Here is a 27,700-nt window from a genome sequence, read left to right as displayed (position 1 = left end):
AAAGGAATGGTTCGGTCAACATTTTTTATTGCCCCTACGGGTCGGCCATGTGTTTTTAAGCCTAAATCGCTCGATTTTAGAAACATTTCCTATGGACCTTACCCGAGTTTTCGTCCATTAAACACATGCGAAAACAGGCATCAGGGAGATGCCATTTTGTGATAATCCTATCATTTCCCCCATCGCCCTGGCTGACCTGCTTTTGCGGCACTAAATCATATACCCCGCCCCTGAGCCTGTCATCAGCAGACGTGTACCGCCCATTTCACAACTCCAAAGCACGTCTCGTGTCAACATTCGCTGCGCTTCAGCTAATGACGTGTCGCCATGGAAATGGCAGGACGCCACTTTCCTCAATAAGTTTAAACAGACCGTTTCACAACACACAGCAGCAGATTTTCGATTCCATTCCGCTCTCTGTGTTACTTTGAGTATTCTGTGACTCGTTTCTGTGCTCTGAACACACAATGGCTACACTAATGCCCTACATGTACGAGCCCGAGTATACCGAGGAGGAACTACTGGAAACGGAAACACGCAAAAACTATGGGTCTTCGGATGGCAGTTGGGAGAACGATTCAACAGCTGAAGAGCCTGGACCTAGTCGCATGGACAGTGTTTCCACCGGGTGCACATGCAATTGGTGCGAGCTAATGCCAACCGAGGAGGAGAACTGCTACTGCTGTGAAAACTCGGGATGCGTGGCCTACATTTCGGAAGGCGAGCCACGACCGCAATGCATCACCAAGCTGCCAGACTTCAGGGCAGCCTGCCTCACACGGTCCGTGTTGAGGATAATGATGGTGCTTATGCACGAACTTCGCGCAACTGTTCGTCCTTGTAATCCGAGTAACGAGTAAGTATACTCTGCTTGTCATGCCACTCCTATTTCATGGTCTTCTACTATATCCAAAATTACATATACTTATCATTGTAACGCATGAAAGTCGTTCAATAGTGTGCAGTGTCTAGATAGCATTTGTCTGAGCAGAATGCCATTAGTTACAAGAATTGTCATTGACAACAAACGTTTATTAAACTTATCTTGGTCATTTAAAAACAGTTTGTTTCATTCCTTTTCACAGGTGGTACAGGCTGGTGGCCTATCGTTCCTTTACATGGTGGCTTCATGGGAGGCTTGGACACCGCGTTCGAAGAGTGATACCCGCCTGTGCCATTCGTGCCATAAGAGAAACGTTCCTGAGTGACAGCGGTCAGTACAGGGGATTTTCTCTCGCTGTGCTGCAACCTGAACTGTACAATGTTTAAAGTCTTGTATTTTTGTGTCATCAAAATAAGATACAAAATAAAACACCACATATATTTTAACAACGGTTGTTTCAATTTTTTAAATGAATCAAGTGTGTCTCCATTCAAGGATGGACGTCAAACATCTGTGCTCGGAATGGGTGAAGTTCAGGTCGCTGTGAAGCGGGGTGGTCACTATCTAAGCTAACATAATATATTATCAATAATGCATGCACTAAATAATACTCGTTCAAAGTCTTTCAGTCGGTTATGGCTCTATAAAAGTCACACATATATTTATACTATCAATTAACATTGGATTATACAGGCCTTAGGTCAAGGGTCTTGACCACTATAATACACTGTTTGAAGTGTGGGACTGTGCTCACAAGAATCTCCGGTATGTGGCATTTGTTATTGATAGGCAACGATATACTGCAGTAGGGGTCTAATGTTAGGTCAGTGGTCTGGCACATGAAGAGAATACCTTGCAGGGACACAGGGTCAGAATGGCAGTAAGTTTCCACTGGCGAGGGTGCGTGGGCAAGGACACGTTTGTGGAGATGAACGAGCTATGTGCTTGGTTCAGGCCGGTTCACATGCAGGACCGTGATCTCAGAGAGTGATGTGTTACATTTATTAGTTGTTGCAAATACCTCTGGAGTTTTCCAGTCAGAGTGGGAACGAGGGTGTGGGCCATGTGCTCTGCGCGCTGTACTATCGCAGTGAGGCCTGGTCACCAAGATGGAGAGGAAAGGGGGTTAAAAAATGGATGCCCGTGTCCTGCTCAGTGTTCCCATCTACGCGAATGTCATCCAAAGTTAACATCACATAAGCGCAAGGGGCGAACCCACTACTGGAGGCACTTGGTACGAGTTTCTACTGAGAAGTAAAGGATGAGAGGGGCCTGATGGCCCCTCGTTCCCACACATTTGCCTGCATGCCCCAGGCCCATCCATGCCACCCCCTCTATCAAAGGCGGTTCGCACCCGGGGATGAGCGCTGGCAAGGGTGGGCTGTCACGGGCGGAAACAGCCAAGGTGCCAAACAGCATGTACACTTCAAAAGGTATCCCACGCCCAGGGGCCATCGCTCACATGGCCTCCTCAGACCCCATGGCTCCAGGCAGGCCTCCCCCGAGGCAGGCCGCACCCCTGCAATCCACATAAGTGTCTCTCCATTCAGCAGTCTTCCTGTGCCTTATCTGCACGCCCCAGGCCCATCCATCCCACCCCCTCTATCAAAGGCGGTCCGCACCCGGGGATGAGCGCTGGCATGGGGGGCTGTCACGGGCGCAAACGGCCAAGGTGCCAAACAGCATGTACACTTCAAAAGGTATCCCACTCCCGGGAGCCATCGCTCACATGGCCTCCTCAGACCCCGTGTCTCCAGGCAGGCCTCCCCTAAGGCAGGCCGCATCCCTGCAATAAACATAATACCACGACATACACATGTCATTCATCCACAAACACACCCCTGTTTCTAATACTTTATAAACCACTTGATATGTCTCATGAGTACATCTTTGTGCTTTGCAAGTCAACTCCTGAACCTTCTACCTGAGAAGCACTGAGATCTATGCTAATCTGCTCGTCGCCGTGCTATCTGTGACCGCTTCGAGCAAACTTGTCAGTGTGCTACCTGTGGCCATCTACCTGTTCTCCTGCAACACACTGCTCGGCCTGCTGAATCCAACTGTTTGTTGGTCAAGGTAAGGCCATGTATCCTAGTCATATTTCGGTCATTTTTACATTTCAATCTATTTGCTATTACAGTACCCAACAGAGCTGTGGTCATTGGTCTCATTGCTATTGACTTGAGTTTCAATTGTTATGCTATCAATAGATCTATTTATTTTCATCTGTGTCAATTGTCATCGAATGGCATCCTTCGGGGGTCCAGTCTATAATGTAAGCATGTTTCCTTTTCGTGCAAGACAGAACATCCAAGGGACGAGTCACATGTTCAGTGTTTAGTCACATAATTTGAAAAATTTCTGTAACTTGTGCAAATACTAAGCCGCACATGATGAACTGGTATAGTTCCGGCGACCAAAACAAACCTTGCATTGAGCACGGTATGGTTCATTTACTTTTTTATGACATTTTTATTCATCAAGGTTTTATAATAATCTTGATATTTAATTTTCAGAATTTTCAACAATGCCTGCCTGTTAGATTAGCGGTTGCCCTTCGAAGACCCATGCTAAATCTGAAGGCACTACAATGCATGTTTTCCTGAAAACTGTTGATCGAATAAGAGAATGGGTCAGACATTGCGGATATCCACTGGATGAGCTGGAAAGTAGAGTCCAACAAGTCTTTGAGGACAAGAGGGGTGATCGATACCGCATCTGCAGCCAGCACTTTCCCTTGAACATGTACACCACATCTTGGGTAGCAAAGAAGAATAAACGGCGATCGACACGAAAATTGCTCGCAAACGCTATTCCCACTCTATTCGTCCACAATCCGCCACTGGTAAGTCAAGTGTCAGTTTTTAGCTTTAGGCCTTGCGGTAGTGTGTAGGTAGCCAAATGGATTCATTGATATTTTAGGTGTTGTTTCCAATTTGTAATACTTTCGACATTGATATGAGTGTATAGCTTTTTGAATAATGACATTTATCAATATATTATTTTTAGATTTCATAACCCACAAACGAAATCTATATATGGGCACAGGCAACTGTGCTATATTGCGCATTACTCAAGTATTCTTCTCCTTACATGGCAATTTTAAATATTGGCATTTCATTATCAAACAATAATTTACCTTTACAACTTCTTGACTATCCCTTGAATCTGAAGCAAGAACATTCTACTTCCGTCACATGCTCGCAGTTATCAACCACTTCTAGCGCGTATCAGGTAATCATACTTGGCTATTCCGCTACAGACTTGTTTTATGCATGTCAAGTAATAGTTTTTATGTATCGTGTGATTATTTTACCAATTGTTTGGTTAGTGCTTTCCAATTGATGTACACCTTAGTTGTCGTCCCCTGGTGTTTGTTTTCAGTTATAATTAGTGTTATCGATACTAATGCAAGTACTGTCTTTCGGGGAGATGCTGAAGCGTCCACCACATTGACAACAGCCCTAGATGTTCTTCAGCAGCACGAGGTATGGATACTGACAGCTCCATCGACCGTGATCATCAGGACTGGAACACTTGTCATTTGATTGTTCTACACCATGTTTCATTCGTGGTTAGCCGTTGATATGTACCTGTGCGGTCGACCCCAAGCGTGTGTTGTGTTTTCAATATTGTAATCCTTACTAATGCAAATACTATGTTTCAGGCAGTTGATGAATTGTCAACCCACGCACTTGATGCAGAGCCTGACATTCAAGTAATTCCGGTGGAAGCGGGACCATGCGGATACGAATCGGCGCAACAGCTTTCGGAAGTGCGAACCACATTGACAACAGCCCTAGATATTCTTCAGCAGCACGAGGTATGGATACTAACAGCTCCATCGCGCGTGATCATATAACGTGATTCCATTTCCTATACTTTCTTCCCTATTAACGCAAGTACTGTGTTTCAGGGAGACGATGGAGCTTCCACTACAATCACAAGACCCCATTTAGATGATGTAGATGTAAAGAAATCGGAGAAATAAGTCGATTAAATCTGATCATATTTAAATATTCCTTGATTCTTTTAGACAATGCAACATTTGTGGTTATCTTTTTAGATGTACCTGTGCCGTCGACCCCAAGTGTGTGTTATGTTTACAATATTGAAAACCATACTAACGCAAGTACTGAGTTTCAGGAAGTTGCTGATGCCTCCTCTTCAATACAATCATTCGTGGCAGTCCAGGCAGAGCCAGAGGTATGGATACTGACAGCTCCATCGAACTAGGTCATCAGAGCTCAAATACTTGTCTTTTGATTGTTCCACACAATGTTTAAATCGTGTTTGGCTATTGAGATGTACATGTGTGTTCGTCCTCACGTGTGTTTTATGCTAACAATATTTTGATACACAGTAATGAAAATACTATGTTTCAGGGAGTCAATGGAGCCTCATTCTGTGCTGTCTATGCGGATACAGAAAATATAGTCGTTGCAGCGCAAGAGGAAGGGGAGACATGCGGATACGTATCGGAGCAACAGCGTGCACATGTTGAAGGTCGAGTCAAAAAAGTTGCAAATAAAAGAAACAAAAATAAGGTTAGTTACAAACAGTTCATAACTTTAGAATTTTTTTTGTGCTGGGGGACGATTTTATTTTTTTTTCAAGTCAATTGTACTATACTTTATCTTGTGTTTAAACTGAACATCCCTTTTCCAATCTGTCCTCTAGTTACCCGTGGGTCTACGAACTATACATACACAGACAGTGAAGCTAATGAGAGATGTTGCTTGCCAGACCATTTACACTATAGAGGCTATGGAGGAGTTATTAATTCAGATGCAGTGTGTTGAGACTCGGGATGCTCATGTCCAATGTACAGAAAATGAAATGAATGTGTCCGGAGAATCCGGCAAAGTTGTATTGGACCATTGCTACAGTACGACCGCACCACCGCAACAACATGATATTGGATGCATTGAAGATAGCTCTGAAGTAGTCGCAGATCAATTCACACAATCTACACCCGCCAAAAAATTGCCACCAAAAAAGCTGTCGACATTGTTGTGTTCTCCCATCAATGTTGAAGTAGCAGATGTTGAAATGACAGAGAATGAACAAGCAGCAGCATTCACTGACGCATCAGAACTTATAGCGGCGATATTTCTTTCAAATGTGGTGATATGTCCTCAACGTCACAGGCCGAAACAACTTTGACGCAGGATGACAGTCTAATGAAAGAGGACAAATACATAGTATTCGACAGTTGTCTGATGGATATTATAAGTATGCTGAAATGTGGGCATTCCGTCAGAGGGAAAGTATGTGGGAAGCCATTGATTCATGCGACTCGTCAAAAACAAGGCAGTAATGTCACAATACATGCCGCCTGTAGATTACATCATACGTTCTCATGGTCTGCACAACCGATGCTGGGGAAACTGCCAGCAGGCAATCTACTGTGTGCAGCTGCATCACTTTTTAGTGGCTCCAGTTTTAGAAAGTTGAAGTCTTTCTTTCAGTTTGTGGGACTCCATTTCATTTCAAAAACGCAGTACTACAAATACCAACATGATTATCTGTTTCCGGCCATTAGTGATGCTTGGAAAATTGAACAATTGTCTCTAGCAAGTACATTCGAAGGCAAACGATTCAGGCTAGCCGGCGATGGACAGTGCGACAGCCCTGGATTTTCTGCCAAGTACTGCATCTACCACTTTCAGGACATGGATAGTAAGAAAATTGTGAGTTCGGTGGTCGTGCAGGTAACACAATGTACATCCTCAGTGGCAATGGAGAAACTAGGATTTATAAAATCAGTGGAATATCTGCAATCGAGGGGAATGCACATCGACCTCATAGCCACGGACAGACACGTTTCAATTGCCAAGACAATGAGAGAGCAGTTCCCACATATTAAACATCAATTTGACGTATGGCATCTTGCTAAATCAATCAATAAGAAAATTAGTTTTCGCATTGATTTTAGAGCCGAACATACTCCATTGCACTATCCTTGAAAGCAAATAGTTTCAGCGCGGCCGTAATAAATAAAATGAATAATATTAATAAAGATCGGCTGGCGAGACTAAATATACATTTTATGTTTTCAAAACAGGTATATCCTTTCCTTTTGCCACTGCCACCAGTTTCAGACACCGGTTTTTTTAACCGCCAGCTGCAGCTTAATGTAAACAACTGCACAATCCTGATGATCTTATGGGACGATCGCCAAGGGCCCATATGCCCTTATGCGGTACTAGCGGCTAGAAGCAACATATCAACCTTTACGCTGGCCTAGTGCCTACTTGATGGAACAGCCTTATGGTTCAACGTGCGACAAAAGTACTTTTTTGAACGAAAACCAACACCCTGTGTACCATAACGGAACAGCACGTGACTCACGATAAACTTTTACGGATTTGTGGATAGAGATAAAAGAAAATAAAAGACTTTCGGAGTTCATATGGCAATTGCTGAATATTCTATAAACATTTAATGTCAAATAAATGTACTTTACCAAATTTACCGTGTTGCTGTTTGATTTTAAAGTACAGTTTCATATTCCGAATTGTTGGGCGCTGTGTTGTGAGCTGATCTGTGTTGGTTTCTGGGTTCTGTGTGAAGTCGCGTAGAAGACGACTGGGCGTGTTTGCCTACGCAGCACAGAAACGTCACGGAGAGAGGCGGGGAATATGAATGTTTTGATAATGTCAGGCTCAGGGGCGGGGGATATGATTTAGTGCCGCAAAAGCAGGTCAGCCAGGGCGATGGGGGAAATGATAGGATTATCACAAAATGGCAGCTCCCTGATGCCTGTTTTCGCGTGCGCTTAATGGACGAAAACTCGGGTAAGGTCCATAGGAAATTTTTCTAAAATTGAGCGATTTAGTCTTAAAAACACATGGCCGACCCGTAGGGGCAATAACATTTTTTGACCGAACAATTCCTTTAAGGGCTGCAGCGTGGCGAGGAAGCCAAGTCTCCAAGAAGCCGGTATTGCGCAGACTGCCTTCTGTTGGCCAGGTTTGGGACATTGCCCATTGTCTTCGGGCCAGTGTCAACCCAAAGGGTGCCTGAGGAGCAAGAGATGAGATTGTGACCTCACGAAAAATCCCATTTACAGCCTGCAGCTCCCAAAACCGTCAGAATGCTGTTTAAGGGGAGCTGGTGAAGTGGGAACGAAATAAGAAAGCTGCATTTTGGGACCTGAAGTCCAGAGACAAAGCAAGAGGGTCCGACCCCGACTGAGGCAGACCCATGTGAGAAGCTAAAGGAAGGGTCTGAACCCGACTAAGGGAGACCCATGAGAATTGGAGCAGGGTGGAACACGAGAAGGTGCATAACTTCTGGGGCAAAGGCAAACCCACCGGAGCAGAACGACCAATTGAAGGACCAGAGCGAAGGGTTGGGAAACCCTGAAGTTCCCTGCAGGAGGTCGTTGCATCTGAAAAACTGTGAGAGAGCCAAATCCCTGACAAGAAGACTGCATTGTGTTTCAAGGATGCCAGCGACCCTCCCAGGTGAACGACAGAGTTGGGGAGGCGAGGCCAAGCCTGTGGTGTTAACCTTGACTTCTGAATTGAAGCTACAAAGTGAATGAACTCTGAAATGCATAATGATCAAGATTAACCCTGGCAAAAGGGGACCTGAAAAGGTGAATGCTTGAAGAGAAAGATTTCTTCAAAGATTTTGCTTATGGTACAGAACTACCAAGACCAAGAGACACTGGGGCAAATAACACAAAAGGAGAGTGGAAATTAAAGTCAAAGTGGTCCTGCGGAGGTCCATAGTAAAAGCCTTGCACATTCAAAAGTCTTTGACATCGGTGAAAGATCCGAGCCCGACTGAGGGAGACCTGGAATGTGAGGGAAGTTAGGGGAAGGGAACCCCTGTAAGTGTTGTGATTACGAGGTCCGAGCTCGGCTGAGGGAGATTATGTTGAATCAGGTAATTTTTCGTTGATAGGTCCAAGCCCGACAGAGGGAGACCTACGTGAATATTTTGTTGAACTATGATTTATTGAGAAGTCCGAGCCTGACAGAGGGAGACCTATCTGAACTTTTTACTTTGAGAGGTCCGAGCCCGACAGAGCGAGACCTATGTGAACTTTGACTCGAGACCTTGACTCACGTTTTGAACTGCCTTCTTTTTTATAAACCTGAGCCGGAATGTGTCTTCCTGTTTACGGGGGCCGCCTTACTCCATGCTGTCCAACGTGGGAAGGATAACTGACTCGGCCACCTTGATTCTTTAGGTTATAACACTGACTTTCCTTTGCATGCATATTCCGCTTTACATACTTTTTTGTATAAGTGATAGGGCAGGCATTGGGGTTTGTTAGTATGGGCCATTTTGATTTGACAGAGGCTGACTAGGACAGTGCTTACTTTATTATTTGATGGTAGAGATTACTCTCATCAGAGCTATAGGGCAAAGTAGGAGTTTTTCCAAATCCCACAAATCTAATAAAGGTTTTGAAATTGTATCTCTTGTGTCAGTGTAATACTTGTGATACCATGTCTTCCTTACAGTACCAAGTCACAAAAGGGATGCTTTGCGTACCTGGGTTCTATATCCCAAATTCATTTGCTGCTGGTAGAGCATGGTGGTAGCAGTTATATATTCTAGTCAAAGGACTAGATCAAACATAAACTGCCCGACACAAAGCAATCAAAGTCCAATCTAGTTCATGAAATGGAAAAAGCTATGAAAATGTATGTGAGCAACTGCTACAGGCCAGGCAACAGTCAGACACAGCCTGTGATATTATTAAATGCTCAGACTGGGTTTCTACTTCTCTGCATCTGATTTGTACTTGCAGAGTTTCACTGACCTCCTGCATGTCACCACTGTTTTTGTTGAAGTCAATCCCTGTGTCAATTATATACTGCTAATGTGCAGCTGTTTGTTAGGATGGTCAAGAAAGACTTGAGCATCTCTATGCCCTGGGTAGCCATTCAGAGCTGTTGGAAAGATGTTAACTTTTGAATGACTAACAAATGGATGGCACTCATCAGAGAGCAAACAATGATTCTAATGTGCAACAAAGATGAAAATGAATAGTATTGTATTAAACAGCCACCAAATTCAGAGTTGGATGGAAACCTCTGGTTCATTTTTGACAAAGACCTGGCCTAAACGTCTCTGGCAAAACAGATGTTTAGCATTTAGTCAGGGCAACATCCACTTGAACATTTTAAGTGGTTTTAACCTGACTGAGGTGTTGCATGAACTCTCCCTCAACAATTGAAATGTCCTGTCTATGGTGGATCATGATAATGCTGCCTTTACTGACACCACAGTAACCTTGCTGAATAAGCAGCCAACAATGTGCAATTGATTATCTACACTGGCCATTGAATAGAAAACCCAGTGAATTAATTCTGACTGCCCAAAAGGCGCACCAGTGGCTTAGAGTAAAGTTCAATGTACTATCAAATATCAAACACTAACTTGAAACCAATCATACCAAAATACCACCAAAAATGATTTGGGAACATTCTCTAGCCAATTGTGGACCACAAGGTTGGACCTCAGTTCCCCAAATATTGCAACACACACAAGACTACCATAAATCAAAAGTTCAGGTAAAACATTAAGGACCATCTGTTCTGATTGGCATTCAGCTAAAAGACCTCTTGGCTGTGTCATAGGTCCCTCTCTCACAAAGAGCATATTATTTTCAGATCTCTGAGGTGGAAGCAGCATAACTGCCTCCACTTCAGTGAGGCGTAGTATTCGTCTGGAACACCCAACTGCCACAACTTCTGTGGTGCAAGCTCTTCCTGGGGGATTCTAACAGTTGACTACATGATGCAACGTAAGGCAAGGAACATCAAGTATACTTAGTGTTACCATGCCTAATACCACATCATGAGGTTAATCCTGTTCGCGCCCACAGCAGAGATCGGTAATGGTGGCAACCAAGCAAAAACATGTCAGCCACCATTATAGAGGACTATGCTTGCTTTTAGCAAACACTAAAAAAGAAGTTAGAGTACTTAAGGATACTTGGCATTCTACACGCATCAGAAAACTCTTGTGAGTGGAGATGCATTTGGATTCTATGAACAAAGCAGAGAAACAAATATAGCGAATCTCCTACAGTGGTTCCCAATCTGTATGAGAAATTACTTCTTAAATGGTGTGGATGTAGCAGGTTTTCACGCTGCAACTCTATTTTGCACCCTCATTAAAATCAAGGTGTAAGTACCATTGACATAACATGCACTATCTACATGGCAAGACTGATCCAAAACAATCATAAGTAAGTTCAAAGTGAGGAGGTATATTACTATATCAAGATAAACAACAAGGGTTAAATAGGGTCAAATGCAACAAAGTTAATGGTCAAACTAAACCAAGACCCAAATCAAAGCAAAGTATGAGCCAGTTCAAAATCAGCACAAATATATATCAGATACTCCCATTTTGGTTTGTACGACTCACAGATTATCAGTAATATACAGATCACTCACCCTTAAAAAAACACAGGAGCAAGTGGCAAGAATGCATCTTGCTGCCTGATCCATTTCAATTCTGTGAGTAGGAGAACATTTACTTTAATATTCCGAATTATGGCTTCTCTCCTATTAACTAGGACAAATCTTCAAAGCATTCAGAACATTAGTCTTGGAAATATGGAAAGACCAATCACTGAGGAGCTGTGACTGTCCACATTCACCGTCAATCTCCCTGCAGCAACTAGCTATGCACTGAATTTAAATATCACAGTGATTGTAGCTCAAGCCTGTGAACAATGTCAAAACTCCTTTTTCAGCAACATCTCAGCATTCAGCTGATTCTTACCGGCAGTGGATATAATTGGGCACCGGGCTGTACTGGTTTAGGTCACGAGTGTCCAGGTCTCGGCTGATCTCGATATTATCTCCTGCCAGCATTCTGACACAAGTTTTATTCTCATCCTCAAAGACCTGCCATTGCAGAGAAGCGAAGAGCAGAAGACTGTAGTCATCTAGAACATAAAGTGGAATGGAACACGGATTAGTCTGTGTTTTGTACAAAACTATAACCAGATTGTCTATTAATAAAAAGTGTTTTTAAAAATGTTTCGAGAAAATTAAGTAATGTAATAGTCAGAGGCCATGCGTTGCTGTGGAGCTCGTCTCTCAAAAGGCATTAGCTGACATTAGCACCCAGGAGAAGACATCAACCAGCCAGGAACATGGGCTGAACCTAATGGTAAAAGCCTGCATTCGCTTCCCACTTCTGGTACTTTCCTCCATGAGCCTCACTACCTCAGTCTTGTCCTGGGCTTCTTCCGCCTTTCCTCACTCTTTCCCTGGCCCATTCCACCTCCAGCCCACTCCTCTTGGATCTGCTAAGAGCTCCTTTCCTTATTCAAGCAATGCCTCGCCACCTGCCTCCTCCTCCTTTCTCACCCAATGCCAGCACTGCCTCCCCAGGTTATACAAATAGAAGAGCGTCAACGTACATCTCACAACAATGGTTCTCGATCTTGCCAGGCCCATGGCTTCCTTTAATAAACAACAGTGTATTAGCACCTCAGGAGTGATAATAAAAATACACCATGTGAGGAGGGCTTCACTGGCAAGTAACAGCGTAAGGGCCCGAGTTAAGGTCTGAACAAAGTGAGGGCCTTTTATTTGGGCACGCTCTATTACTGGCTAGTGAAATCTGCCTCACAAGATGTTACTGCTTGATTAGCAACCGCTGGAGGGACGGCATTCAATCTGGGAGCCAGGAACAAAGGCTAAATCCGCTAGTAACTGCCTGTATTCTATCCTGACCACCTGAGACTTCCAAGAGTTCCCAATTTTCTAGCTAAGCTAGTGCTCCTGGTCCTATTATTTCACACTCTTATTTACCAGCACTGGAAGCAAGTGTGCCTTTGGCTCACTACTTATGCAGTCGTACCTAAAAGACTCAGGAGCTCAAGTTTGAGTTTCATGTAAATTAAGCAGAGGGGACCTGTTAGATTTACATATTTGAGTAAATTGGTCCCCTCTATGTAACTTTCCACTTTTGTATAGTGGATTGCAAAAATGGAGTGTAAGAAGGCACCATTCTAGTGTGAGTGCTACCCTTTTGCACTCTGCCATGCAAAATGGATAAATGCTCCCTGGCATGTATGCATGGCAGTCAGCGTTTACGTAGGATTCCTGTGGAATCTGCCATTTTTTAACAGATGTAAAATGCTGGTGGATGCCATAGGAATCCACAGCATTTGTGCCAGCATTAAAATACATGCTGGTGATAATGCTGCAGTATTTTTATGGCGGAGAGGAAGGAGGCGGTGGAATCATGACTTACGATCCTGCCTCCTCTCTGAAATACAAATGAATGAAAATTAGCTCTGACATAAATCTAATACGCAAAAGTCTTACGCAAGCCTTTTACACGTTAGATTTACGTTACGGCTCATTGACATGAGCCCTAAAGTCTATTATTAACCCCTATCCACAAACAGATGGGTTTTGGATGTCACATTGCCAACATAACATACCATAACCTGCCTCAAACTGCTTAAAATGACCTTTGCATGGTCTATTTAGTGTAGCTTATTATTAAACTGTACTTTACCCAACCAGGCAGTCTAAAATTCAATAAACAATGAACTTAGTGCCTCACTGGTTCATTTAAAGATCAAGGGATTAGAGTTGTCAGTATCTGGGTTGTGGTGCGCCTATATCTCATCTAAATAATGGCATTCCTTCAACCACCAGCATACTAAACACACAATTTAAAAGTCCTCCACTTCATCAGAGTAAATCTATAATAATTATAAACACAGCTAACTCTTTAAGATACATCTGCCCCCCACAAAAGGTGATTTGGACTAAATCTAGAATTGAGGTAGTACTAAGAGAAGACAGGAACAACAAGGAAATCAATTTATAGGACACAACAGTGTCTCTGGACAAGAAGATGCATGTGTCCAATGCAAGGGTCCCTTATATTCTGCCCCCGTATCTCTCACAAACAACCCTCCATACTCAAGGCTAATATAAGGGAAGAGGTACGTCCTATGAGCGCTAGGGAGGCAAATCCCCACATATATAAGTGTCTGGCATGCACCCAACACTCACAAATGCATAGTCTATTGCACTAACGTGGGTTGGTAGCTGGGATCAGCCCTGTACATTTGTGGCCACAAGCCGACATGCCTACAAGTAGAAGTGAGATGCCTAAAGGGCCCATAATGATCAATTCTGTTTTCAAACCCCTTTCCGGGGTTACATGAACGTTTCCATCACGGGACGAGAATTGAATGCAGAGATCTGCAAAGACTACTGTCTACATTGTGATTTATCCCTCCAGCAGTGGTGTTGCTAGGTCTGAAAATAAATATCCTGCTAAGCCCCCTAGCAACGCCTCTGCCCTCTAGCATAAGGGAACCAGGAAAACCAGGAAAAGTGGAAGCATGCAAGAAATTATCAACCTTTTCAAAATCAGGAGTGCACTTTTGGATGCACTGGCCAGTGACCGTGCCTATGTCCATGCTGTCATTTTGCAATCGGGCAACTTGCAGAATACTGTCTTTTCTGCACTTGTGTCTGCACGTGGCACATGCAAGTGACAGGTGATCTTGTGCAATGCGTCAACAACCATGTGCTGTTTGATCACCTTGCCTACAAGCAATCATCTGAACTCTCAATATTTTCCAGAGTATGGGTGAGTTTATTCTTCTGTAGGCTAGTCTTCCCTAAGCAATTCAAAGATGGGAGAAGACCCCTGGTTGTTAGGTTGAAATGTACCATTTTACAAAACCAAAGCATTACAAAATAGAAAACAAAACTTCTTTGTCATTTTCAGAACATTTAGGCATGAAGGGAATCTTTAGCTTGTATGTGGCAACATTAATGACAATTGTTGCTTAGCACTAATGCTAGAAACCATTCCTTTCTTGGTCCATCACAGTCTGAAAATGGTGGGCTCGGTATACCACCCTAATGACGAAGGCAGTGTTGTGGCCAAAGATTTTGGAATTTTGTATTTTAACACAATCTACCAGAGGCCAACTGATGCAGCAATTCATATTTTATTTGTAAACAATTTTGAGTTTCCAATTGCTGGTGTCCTGATAGCAACCACTGAATGTTGGCCCCTGTTTGAAGCGTGTGCCTGATTATGTCTGAATGGTTTCCACACTTTGAAAACCAAATATATTTATTATCCCTATAGTCAGAAACTAGAATTATGAAACAACAATGATCCCTTTGAAGTGATTAACATATTGTTACAGAGGATTTCTGAAAATGCTTCATGGCCCAAACATGTTTTGAAGGTCAGTATCATATGTTTCTAGGGAGCCCAATATATTTTCTGTTTAGCTGGAAGTTTATTTATTGAAATTTACATCATGCACCCCACAAACTGAATTGTCTCTTGGCCCTGGCAAAAAAAAGACAGAGGGCTGAGAGCAAGGGAGGAGGAAGTATAGAAGGGTAGCATGAAGAGGGGAAATGTTTTTAACATAGGAAGGTTTTTGTAGCTTCTCTTAACAGCAGAAAAGATGGCTCAGATTTTGAGGTGGGCTGAGAGTTCCATAGGAGGGGACAGAGGATGGACAAGCAAATGTTGTCTCTGTACTTGTAGTGGGACGAAGGAACTGTCAGATGGTTGGAGTCTGCAAGGCACAGGTCATATTGAGGTGCATGGAGATTAATCTTTTCTTATAGGTAGCAGGGTGTCAGACCGTAAATGCTCTTGTACGTGAGACATCAAATCTAAAAACTTGATTCTAGTGGCTACTTGGAGTCATTCGGCCATGCAGCGATGGATTTTCTAACTCTACAGGTGAGACGGCTGGCTGCATTTGGAACTGTTTAGGCTGTAAATTTGGGAGGCATGAGTGCAGGGAATTCCCATTGTCCAGTCTGAGCTGACCAGTGCACCTACCACTATGGAGTGGGTATCATGTGGCATATATGGCATGATCCTGCATAGTAACTTCATCTGTAGGGATGAGCACATTACCACAGCACTGATTTGAGAATTAAGGTTCATGTTCAATTCCCACAGAAAGCTTATGTTTCGGATGCTGGCTTTAAAAGAGACTTGTTCACCAAAGGAGGAAAGGTATGTGCAGAAGGTGTTAAGTCGTATGAGAAGATGTGAGGTTCCCATGCCAAGACCTTCAGTTTTAGCATCATTGAATTTCAGACAGTTAGCACAAGTCTATGCTTCAATGACAAGCATTGCTTTAAAGATGGTGATGAACTGTGGGGAAAATAGTTATTCTAAAGACCATGATGGTAAAAGCAATGTTTGAAGCAAGGTCTAGGTGGTTCACAATAATGACAAACAAACTAGCTTAAATGGAGCTCAGCCAAACATCTAGAACTGATATGTTGGCATTGATGCTAAGTTATTACCTTGCTTTGGATTAATCATAGACAAATTAAAACAGTGGTTTTAGCGGTGGTTTGAAGATATATCTTTTGAAGACGGATCAAGTATTTGATCTTCATTGAGTTGTCAATGTTAAAAAGCTCAGAAATAATGAAGTATGAGTAATTATTGTAAAGCTTACTCATCTCTTTTCTTAAGGAAACCTGTATGTCTAACACACTCTGAACTTGTTGTCCCCCAAACACTAAGAACTCCCTAACATGTTACCAATGAAAGGCAATCCAACCTATGAAGAGTATCTGTGATAAGGTAGAACTTCCCAAAGCAAGAGCTAAGGTAGAACTTCCCAAAGCAAGAGCTAGGCATACAAAGGAACTTTTGGGATACACCCTGATTTGTAGGGAGGAGATGCACGTATGCTAATTGTTGCTTTCTTGTGTAGCAACATCTGAGGGCATATTGCTTATGCACCATTGTCATAACTATCTGCATCGTTATTTGGTAAATTGGCTACTCTTGCATTTTATTTATATATCGACTTGACAGGATTTTAGAAATCAGATATAAACATATTTCTGTCTCTTGCATTCTTGCAAGAGATGCAAATACTTTTGCCTTCAGCTTTTTAACGACTCACCAAATCTGACTTTCTTGGTAAATGTGACCTTTTGCCCTTAGATTTACACTCTTTTATAGATATAACCTGTTAATCTGAATCTACATATTCAGCTATCATACTATGACTTGCATGCACACTCGGACAACGTTTAACTTGGAAAGTATGTTAAGCATAATACTTGCACGACAGTGAATGTAATCTTCCAAGTAAAAATTTATAGGCCGATCTATAAATGAAATGATTTATTTTTAAAGTGCTAAAATATCTATTAAACTGTTGCCGTATGTCTTGTCATAAAAGCGGGAAACAAAATGGATTTAGGAAGTTGCGTATTTTTAGGGTACTTACACATTATAAAAACTGCATCAGGCCTCCTGGCAAAATCTGGTAGGTAGAGCCACTTGACAAGGTTTGATGTCATCCCCAAGGCTGGCATTCTCCATGGGTAATCTGTTAAAAAAAAAGAACACACAACCATTACATTATACAGCAGTCAGTTTTCTTACAAACCCATTCGTAATCGATGTGCAGGAGCTGGTTATAAACGTGGAACTGATATCTTTGTTTCTAGGACTGAGACATGAGCCTCATTAGGAGTCCGCCGACCCGGGATTAACGCCATCGGTATAACCATACCGGCACCGTTTCCGTGATCGTGTAATCCCGACCCACGATCCTGGAAAAACCACCACCACAAACCGCCACAGCGGAGTTAAGGGATCCGTAAAATGCGTCGGCGGCGAAACTCCCCAGTTACCGGCAACACGAAACACCATGGGCATCACGAGTACCACGGACATGGAAACTCCGCCATAAAAATGGTGGAAAATCTGTGGCCACAGAGGCGGTATTGGTGTCACCGCGAACATGATGTTAAACAGTGCCTGGTGAGCTGAACAGGCCACAGGTGCCCCAAATGAGCCCAGCTGGACCTAGCAGGTCACTGGGAGCCCACAAAAGGGCCACAGCCACACCCAGGCCAACTCCAAACACAACTATGCAGGCAGAGCTGCAGCAGCATTGGGATTGGGGCTATTGAACCTACAGGCAGCAGTGCACATGGTGGCAGTAATGGTGCAGAGGAGGCGGAGGCGGAGGAGGCGCAGGCGGCAGTTAGCAAACCCTGCACCAATGCCTAACCCAATTGTGCAGCTGGCACGACCCCGCAGGCAGCCTGCAATACCCCGCATCAGGGCCTCACCCTGGAACCTGACCCCAGGACAGATCCACACATTATACCGGCTGGACCGTCCAACAATCATATACATCACCGCCATGATTGAGGACATCAGCAGCCACATTGCCATTTCGACCGCAACCCCCACCCTCCTGAAGGTGGTGTCAGTACTGCATTTTCTAGGCACTGGAACTTATCAGCACACAGTTGGTGAGCTGCACGGGCTCTCACAACCCTGTTTCTCTAAAATATTGGAACAGGTACTGGATGCCCTGCTGCGCCATGTGTCGGAACACATCGCCCTACCCCGTACTCTTGCAGAGGTGATTGCCACCAAGTTGGCCTTACATGCCATTGCAGCCAAGCCAAATTGCAAAGTTGCAGTAGACTGCACCCACATAGAGCTGACAGTACCACATGCAATGGAGATGGTGTAACGCAATAGGAAACAGTACCACTCACTGAATGTACAGATGGTATCTGATGCCGGACAGGTGATTACACATTGCTGCGCATGTTTCCCAGGGTCGACACATGACTCAATGGTCATGCGCAATTCCACATTGCCACGCTACATGGAACGCTACGCTGGACAAAGCACATGGCTATTGGGTGAGTACAACTGCCAATGCAAAGGCCCTGTGGAAATGTGTTGTGTGCCCAGGCCAATGACCTGTGTGAGTGGGCTGCTACAACTGCACATGCATCACCCCCTGGCCCAAGTAATGTACGGTCAGCATAACCCACACATCACAAAGCTACACATGACAGGTTGGCACAGTACACACACTGCCAAATGAGACATACGACCAGGGCTACCCCAAGTCCATACAAGTTGATCCACTCAATAGAGCAACCCATACTTAGCACCACTGCCGCCCCAATGCACATGACGGCTGCACATGAGACATCCTGCAACAGCCAAATCATCACAGGCCATAGATTGACTCCTCCTTGTGTGCACGTCATTGCACAGTGCCATACTTACCAACCACTATTGTCCGCAAGGGCAACTACATATGCACAGCAAGTCATTGGGCAATGTCCAAATGCCACCATCTACAACAATTACCCATGATTGGCAATCAGCCATCCGTCCAAACACTGCTTGGCCCATATGGATGAAGGAATGATGACACAAGATTGCACTGCATCAGAACAAGAGATGATACCACAAACACTGACATGTCCCAAACATTTCCATCCCATGTAGGTGATGCTGGATATGCACTCACGCCATGGCTGATGACGCCTGTACGGAGGCCAAGGAACATGCATGAGGAGGCGTACAACAGGGCACACGTCCGCACACGTGGCATGATTGAGCGGACATTTGGCCTACTGAAGGCCAGGTTCCGCTAATTGAGCAGATCTGGAGGATCACTGCTCTACACCCCAGTGAAGACGGGTAAAATTGTGCTTGTGTGTGCCATGCTGCACAATCTGTACATGCGCAGGATCATTCCTCTGCCGCCAGACACAGAGAATGATGATGGAGTTGAAGATGGGGTGGCTCCACACCCTCCCAGGGGTGTACAAGATGGCCAACAAACACGGGATACACTCATTCGCATTTACTTTTGAGAGACTGCACACTGACAGCAATGCATGTATATGACGATGCAGGTGAATAAATGGATTTTGTCTGCAAATGAAATGACAGATGTCCACTCATTATGGTAGCTTTCACAGGTGTTGTATTATCAATAAACCAGGAAAGAAAGTGCATTGGGTAGGGAAGCTGTACACCCGTGCCCACCCACCACCCAAACATACCCACCCCCAACCAGGCCCCAAACAACTAACCCCCTAATGGACCTACCCCACCACCCAAACGTACCCACCCCCAACCAGGCCCCAAACAACTAACCCCCTAATGGACTTCCCCCACCACCCAAACGTACCCACCCCCAACCAGGCCCCAAACAACTAATCCCCTAATGGACCTCACCCACCACCCAAACGTACCCACCCCACTACACCCATGGTGTCCCCAAATGTCATGTTCCCTGCCATCCCCACATGCCACTATTTGCGGAGGCGCTTATGCGCAGGCGTGTCCTTGCTGGCAGGTCCAGTCAGCAGACTGGAGCGCCTCCGTGGGCTGCCAGTGGCAGAGCTGGATGGGGTGGTGCTGGCTGAGGTGACTGTCGGTGTGACTATGGGCACGCGTCCTTGAAACGCCTGTTGGGCAACCAACATTGACTCCGCAATGCTGGATTGCACACTGTTCCCTTCCCTGACATGGCGTGCCAGGGTGACAATAGTGGCCGCAAATCGTCCAATCAACCTGGAGAGCCGACACACCGACGTTGCATTGCTCTCACGCTGCAGCCTGGCCTCCTCCCGCTGATGCATGGCCTCCTCACGCTGCAGCCTGGCCTCCTCCAGCTGTCTTTCCACCAGCTGCGTCAGGGTGGCCTGTTGTTGCTCGATGTGCTGCAAGCATGTATTGAGCTCAGCCATGCAGGGAGTTGGGGAGCGCATGGTGCTGTGCAGTTCTTGGGGTAGGCCATGGATGGGTGACACCTCATCCATGTTGTCCCCCTCAACCTGTTGTACTGCTTCGGCCTGCATGGCCGGGGCACTTCCATCACTCGATGCAGCCTCCTCAGCAGTGCAGATGGGTTGTGACTCATCATCCGGGGCCATGGTGGGTGTCTGCATGGGGATGTTGGCGTCTGCTGGTGTGCCTGATGCAGCCGTTGTGCCTGATGCAGCCGGTGCTTGTGTGCCGGAGCAGCTAGCATCATCCTCCTGGGCAAGAGTGCTGCGTTAGGCACATGCAGGTGGCCGCTGTGTTGCCTCTTGGCCGTTGTCGCTGTCACTTGTCACCGCTGTGGGGATACAGAGGGCATGCTGTTAGTTGTGTGATGTTACTTAATGTGTCCATCACATGCATCAAACCGAACAATCCATGACCACTTGCATGTACACACTTGTGACTATTGATGCACTCAGGTGTGTATGCCTCTGCTTCCAGTCAAGCACGCACTGTGTGCATTACCAGGGGTCATGCTTTGGGATGTGGTACTTGTCATCTGGGCGGTCAGTGGGTCCATAGGGTCACTCCTGCCCTGTTTGGGGGGGGCATTGTGAGTGGGTCCATTGGGTCACTCCTGCCCTGTTTGGGGGGGGCATTGTGAGTGGGTCCATTGGGTCACTTCTTGTCCTGATGCCTGCCCCCGGACATCAGGATCAAGTCCATCTGCCCAGGAAACAGGCATCCAAGCACCCACTGCGATTCCCACAATCCCAGTTAGGAGCTATTTGGGTGCGGTCCTGGCGCCATAGGCGCCAGGCTCATATTGTTAAACTTACCTCATGCAGACCATGCTGCAAGGAACTTAAGCATATGCCATTGTGAGGCCTGGAAGGGATTACTTTTCTTTAGGGACAATTTTTTGCTTGGTGTGGTTTTGGGACTTCTTACCTGGGATTACTTTGAAGGCTATTTAAACCACACCCGATGAACAGCACACGCTTTGCGTTATTCTGCCTTCTGCAGCGTAACGCTCACCGTGCCTGCAAGCCGAGCATCCTGTCTTCAGCCACGCCCGCCTCGACTCCAGACCAGATCCTAGAAAGAAGGGAAAGAAGAAGGAAAAGTCAGAACAAGGACATTACCTTTTGATCATCAGCAGTTCTCAGAGCTGCCGCACCATTGAATAGAGAAAAAGATGTAAAATTCACACGCGTTGCATCGCCAGCTGCAGCGCCATACTCACCAGTCTTCACAGCATCTCAACGACCCGGCGCAGCCTCCATCGCCTCGTCGCTGAAATCCTGCCATCTGAAAAGACAAAACAAATAACAAGGTGAGCCAATTGCCAACAAGGACAATCTTCTTTCACCGCAAGATACTTACTTGAGTTCATCGCCCGAGGCATTCTTCTTCTGCACACCATTTCTTCTTACGCCGCACCTGTAGGGAGACAGAAGGTAGTCCGTTAAATACATTTGGACCATTATTTTTCGCCGGACAGTTTGGGAAATACAGACTCTTACCTAAGCACTTCTGCTTCCAATGAGGTGATCATCCCTCGGCTCAAGCTGCAAGAAAAAAGGAAGAAAAGAGGGGCAAGAGTGAATAACAGACATTATGAACTCTAAAGAACTATATGCTACTTACTTCGGCGTCATCAGTTGTCTGGAACTCGCCCAACTCCTTCAGACCAGTGAAGTAACTGATTTTCTACACGCCCCTGCCTTCCACGCAGGATGGAAAGCTCATCTTTTCAAACTATAAGGTAAAACCAGTGAAAGGGAATACAGGTGTTGTTCAGTGGGGAACAATTGAGTGCGTGTATCCTCTCGCCCATGGGTGGCTAATTCCCTTGTTCCTACCTTTAGGAGAGTATTCTTACGGGTCAAGCAGACGAAACTAGGAGGGCCAGTCCAGTCAGCCATCACCGCACTACGAGTCACGCTGGTGGAGTCCGTAGCAGTCCAGTTCCGTTCGACGCCCCTGTGGGGTCCAGGTGAGCGTAACAGAACGCAAAGCCTCTTTACAAACATCCACCCGGGCGTCATGGAGACCTCTGAGACTGAGCAATTAGCCCAACTACTAAGCAAACTTAGGGCAGAAGTGCATTCCGCCCGTCAAGAGACTAATGCTCTTAGGAGAGAACTGATTGTGTCCAAGGAACGTACAGATGACCTTGCCAGGCAATTACTTCAAGCCCAAGCTGGGCACACGCCTTTACCTGGACTCGGGGGAGCTGCTGCTCCAGTTCCATCAAGCAACCCTGTACAGATAAACCTACCAGGAACAGTTCCTTTAGCACCACCAGAACGCTTTGCAGGGGACCCAAATAGGTTTGCTGTGTTTATGAACCAATGCCGCCTGCATTTTTTGTGTAGACCAGGAGCCTTTCCGAATGACCAGGCGAAGGTGGCCTTTGTATTATCATATCTCAGCAGCAGTGCTGCCGATTGGTCTATCCCATTAGTCAATCAGGATGACCCCATTCTTCGGGATTTCCAAGGTTTTCAACTAAGCATGGAAAAACTATTTGCCCAACATGCCTTATCTTGGATAACGAACTTTTGTCTTTACGGCAGGGTAACCAGGATTTGGTAACTTACATCGCAACTTTCAACAGATTGATAGTAGAAACCGGGTGGCCAGAGGTCAAACAAATTACATTATTTCATCGTGGTCTACGAGGTGAACTAAAAGACGTTCTGGCACAAGTAGTGAACCCACTCCAAGATTGTGCAGAATACATAGATATGGTGGTCCAGTTGGATCACAGACTTCAGAATCGTAAGGTGGATTGAGCCAGGTTCGAGAATCGTGTATTGGTAAGACCTAAAGACAATGTTATCCCCAAAGGAACTGATGTATCTGAACCTATGCAAATTGGAGGGGTTAAAGGACCTTTAACTCAAAAAGAAAGGCAAAGGAGGCGGCAGATACAATTGTGTTTGTATTGTGGAACCTCGGGACACTTTTTACAACATTGCCCAGTGAAACCACCCAAAAAGATGGTAGGAGCTGCTGACAAAAGCAATATAGAGTCTGAGTCGGGAAACGACCAGACCCGACAAGCGTAGAGGTCCGCTTGCCGAGCATGAAGAAGGACACTCAGACCTCGCAACTAATTATACCAATGGTCCTTATTGATTTCAGGCAACCATCTCGTATGCACGGAGTGAAAGCATACATTGATAGCGGAGCTATAGGAAATTACATGGGCCACAAATTGGCTACAAGGATGAACCTACTTCTTTGCAAAAAGACCAGAACTGATGTCATTACCACTGTCGATGGGACTGAAATTGCCTCCGGACCTGTGACTCATTCAACTTCGGAGATGACACTGTTGGGTCAAGATGGGCATCGAGAGAGCATTGTGTTTGACTTAATCAAGGCCCCCCAGTTCCAAATAATTCTGGGAATACCATGGTTGGAAAAGCATAACCCTTGTATTGAATGGCGAGAAAAGAGAGTGACCGTCCCGGATTGTGCACACACTTGTTACCCAGTAGAAACCTTGGACAAAGGCCTGGCCACGGTCCGAACCCGATGACTCAGTTCCCTCAGGAATATCTGGAATTTCAGGATGTTTTTCAGAAACACCAAGCAAACACGTTACCACCTCACAGATCATATGATTGTCAGATCGATCTCTTACCTGGTGCCCAAGTTCCATGCAGTAGGATCTACACCCTCACAGAACCTGAAAACCTCCACCTACGGCAATATCTGGATCAATACCTTGCTAATGGGTTCGTCCGTCCAAGTCTCCAGCAGCATCAGCTTTATTCTTCGTGCCCAAAAAGGAAGGTGACCTTAGGACTTGCATAGATTATCGCGCGTTAAACCAAATTACGGTAAAAAACCAACACCCGCTGCCCCTGACCCCAGAATTACTTGACCAAGTAAAAGATGCCCGTATCTACACTAAGTTAGACCTTAGAGGGGCATATCATCTGGTACGAGTTAAGAAAGGCGATGAATGGAAGACTGCCTTTCGCACTAAGTACGGATTGTTCGAATACCAGGTGATGCCTTTCGGGCTGTGCAATGCACCGGCAGCCTTCCAGCATTTTATGAACGATGTCCTTCGTGAACTCATTGACCTCTGTGTTGTTGTATACATAGACGACATTTTAGTGTACTCCTCCTCAGAATCAGACCATGTGAAAAATGTTCGTGCTGTCCTTGAAAAACTACGTAAGCATCGGCTATATGCGAAATTGGAAGAGTGCGTCTTCCACTCTACTGAAGTAGAATTCCTTGGATTTATCCTGACCCCAAATTGAGTTCAAATGGATTCACGAAAGGTGGACGTTAACCACAAGTGGCCTTCACCCACTTCAGTTAAAAGAATACAAAGCATGCTAGGATTTTCTCATTTCTACCGCAGATTTATTCCTGAATTCTCACCTATTGTACACCCTGTCACGGCCCTTTTGTGAAAGAATAAACGCTTCCTATGGACCGAAGAAGCAGAATGGGCCTTCCAGAATCTAAAACAAAAATTCACTTCTGCACCCATTTTAAGGCATCCACGTCCTGAACTTCCATACGTGGTGGAAACTGACGCATACAGCTTAGCGGTGGGGGCCGTTCTTTCTCAGAAGGATCCTGAGCTGGCCAACTTCATCCAGTGGCATTCTGTTCAAGAAAATTCTCGCACCTGAACTAAACTATGCTGTTACCGACAAGGAGCTACTGGCCATCAAGTCAGCGTTAAAGGCTTGGCGGCATTATCTTCTCGGTGCTAGGCATACCATCACTGTAATCACTGATCACAGGAATTTGCAATACTTAAAGACAGCCGAGGCCCAATCATCACGTCAGCTTAGGTGGGCCTTATTCCTTGCGGAATTTGATTTTGTGATTACTTATCGACCAGGTTGTCGAAATGGCAAAGCTGATGCCCTATCCCGTATCGGAATGGGAGAAGCATGTTCAAGCCCTGACCCAGTACCTATAATTTCGGAGAAAAGAATCCTTGGTATATCCACTCTACAAACTAGATGACGTCCATATTAAAATCCAACAACTGTTCGACCCAGCAGCATTACGAGACTGGTTAAACAAGGGCCAAGATTATTCAGTCATCGATGGTCTACCCTACTATCAAGGTCGTCTATTTCTACCAAACAAGGAACTACGGGAATTAGTTATCTCCAATTACCACAAGGCTCTGATTGAAGGACACCCTGGAATCGCCAAGACTGAGGCCAAAATCAAAAGACAATTCTGGTGGCCGACTTGGCGGAAGGACGTAAAATCATTTGTGTTGTCTTGCTGTATTTGTGCCCAAAACAAGTCCCAGAAGAAGAAACCAGCTGGTCTTTTACAACCCTTGGACATTCCACCTACCCCCTGCCACACCTTATCCCTAGACTTTATTACTGACCTTCGCCCATGTAATGAATTTAACACCATTCTAGTTATAGTGGACCTTTTTTCCAAGATGGCTCATTTCATCCCCTTGAAGGGGCTACCTTCAGCTTCAACCTTGGCTAAGGAATTTCTTGAAAATATTGTTCGAATACACGGATTCCCCTCCGTATTGGTTTCCGATCGAGGTAGCCAGTTTATTTCACAGTTTTGGAAAAAATGCTGTCAATTGGCCCAAATTGACGTGAGATTATCAACCAGCCACCATCCCCAGACCGATGGTCAGACGGAGAGGACCAATCAAACTCTTGAGCAATACCTACGTTGCATGTTACACCAAACCGAAGGCAATTGGAAGGAAATCTTGTGGATATCCGAATATGCATACAATAACTCTTTACATTCAGGAACTGGACAAAGCCCTTTTTATACCATATATGGGTGACAGCCCCGTACCTCAGAACTCAACTCACCCCAACACTTAGAAATGCCCGCTGTAAACCATCTACACACCACTATTACACAAGCTTTTAAAAGAGCGACTGAACATTTGAAACAAGCTAAGGAAAGATACAAGAATACTGCAGATCAACACAGAAGCGAGGCTCCGCTAAACCCGATAGGAGACCAAGTTTGGCTGGCTACAAAACACATACCTCTGAAAGGAACTTGGAACTTTAACCCTAGATATTTGGGACCTTACACTATTAAAGCCATTATCAATCCCGTGGCCGTTAAATTGGAGTTGCCTTCAACTATGCGAATATACCCCGTCTTTCATGTTTCACTTCTGAAACCAGTACAACCTGGAACAAGACTCACCAAGTCACCTGATCCCATCCTTATAGAAGGGGAACCCGAATTGGAAGTTAAAAATATTTTGGATTCAAAAATAGTCAAATCAAGGCTCTTTTATCTAGTTGACTGGAAGGGTTATGGGCCACAGGAAAAGTCATGGGAACCGAGTGACTACATCCATGCACCAAGGTTGATAAGAAAATTCCATCGGAATTTCCCAGATAAACCCGGACCAGTGAGAAGAACAACCTTAGGAGGGGCCTTGAGGGGTAGTTCTGTCATGATGCCTGCCCCCCGGACATCAGGATCAAGTCCATCTGCCCAGGAAACAGGCATCCAAGCACCCACTGGGATTCCCACAATTCCAGTTAGGAGCTATATGGGTGCGGTCCTGGCGGCGTAGGCGCCATGCTCATATTGTTAAACTTACCTCATGCAGACCATGCTGCAAGGAACTTAAGCATAGGCCATCGTGAGGCCTGGAAGGGATTACTTTTCTTTAGGGACTATTTTTTGCTTGGGTATGGTTTTGGGACTTCTTACCTGGGACTACTTTGAAGGCTATTTAAACCACGCCCGATGAACAGCACACACTTCGCGTTATTCTGCCTTCTCCAGCGTAACACTCACCGTGCCTGCAAGCCGAGCATCCTGTCTTCAGCCACGCCCGCCTCGACTCCGGACCAGATCCTAGAAAGAAGGGGAAGAAGAAGGAAAAGTTAGAACAAGGACATTACCTTTTGATCATCAGCAGTTCTCAGAGCTGCCGCACCATACTCACCAGTCTTCACAGCATCTCCACGACCCGGCGCAGCCTCCATCGCCTCGTCGCCGAAATCCTGGCATCTGAAAAGGCAAAACAAATAACAAGGTGAGCCAATTGCCAACAAGGACAATCTTCTTTCACCGCAAGATACTTAACTTGAGTTCATCGCCCGAGGCATTTTTCTTCTGCACACCATTTCTTCTTACGCCGCACCTGTAGGTAGACAGAAGGTAGTCAGTTAAATACATTTGGACCATTATTTTTCGCCGGACCGTTTGGGAAATACAGACTCTTACCTAAGCGCTTCT

At 45.2% G+C, this 27,700-nt stretch overlaps 1 protein-coding gene across 1 annotated transcript in view; it reads right to left on the bottom strand.

Moving 5' to 3' along the window:
• Window positions 1-27,700, bottom strand: part of LOC138579901 (piezo-type mechanosensitive ion channel component 2-like) — a 2,232,767-nt gene that overhangs the window by 996,813 nt on the left and 1,208,254 nt on the right. Inside the window, exons 24-25 of the mRNA XM_069650129.1 lie at window positions 17,139-17,240; window positions 11,645-11,810 (exon numbers count right to left, since the gene is read on the bottom strand). Coding sequence (XP_069506230.1) covers window positions 11,645-11,810; window positions 17,139-17,240 — 268 coding nt within the window. The remainder of the gene's footprint in view (window positions 1-11,644; window positions 11,811-17,138; window positions 17,241-27,700) is intronic.

Source organism: Ambystoma mexicanum, chromosome 3p (genome assembly GCF_040938575.1).
Source record: "Ambystoma mexicanum isolate Mex_15411 chromosome 3p, UKY_AmexF1_1, whole genome shotgun sequence".
Lineage (NCBI taxonomy): Eukaryota > Metazoa > Chordata > Amphibia > Caudata > Ambystomatidae > Ambystoma > Ambystoma mexicanum.
This window is presented reverse-complemented; position numbering and strand designations above follow the sequence as displayed.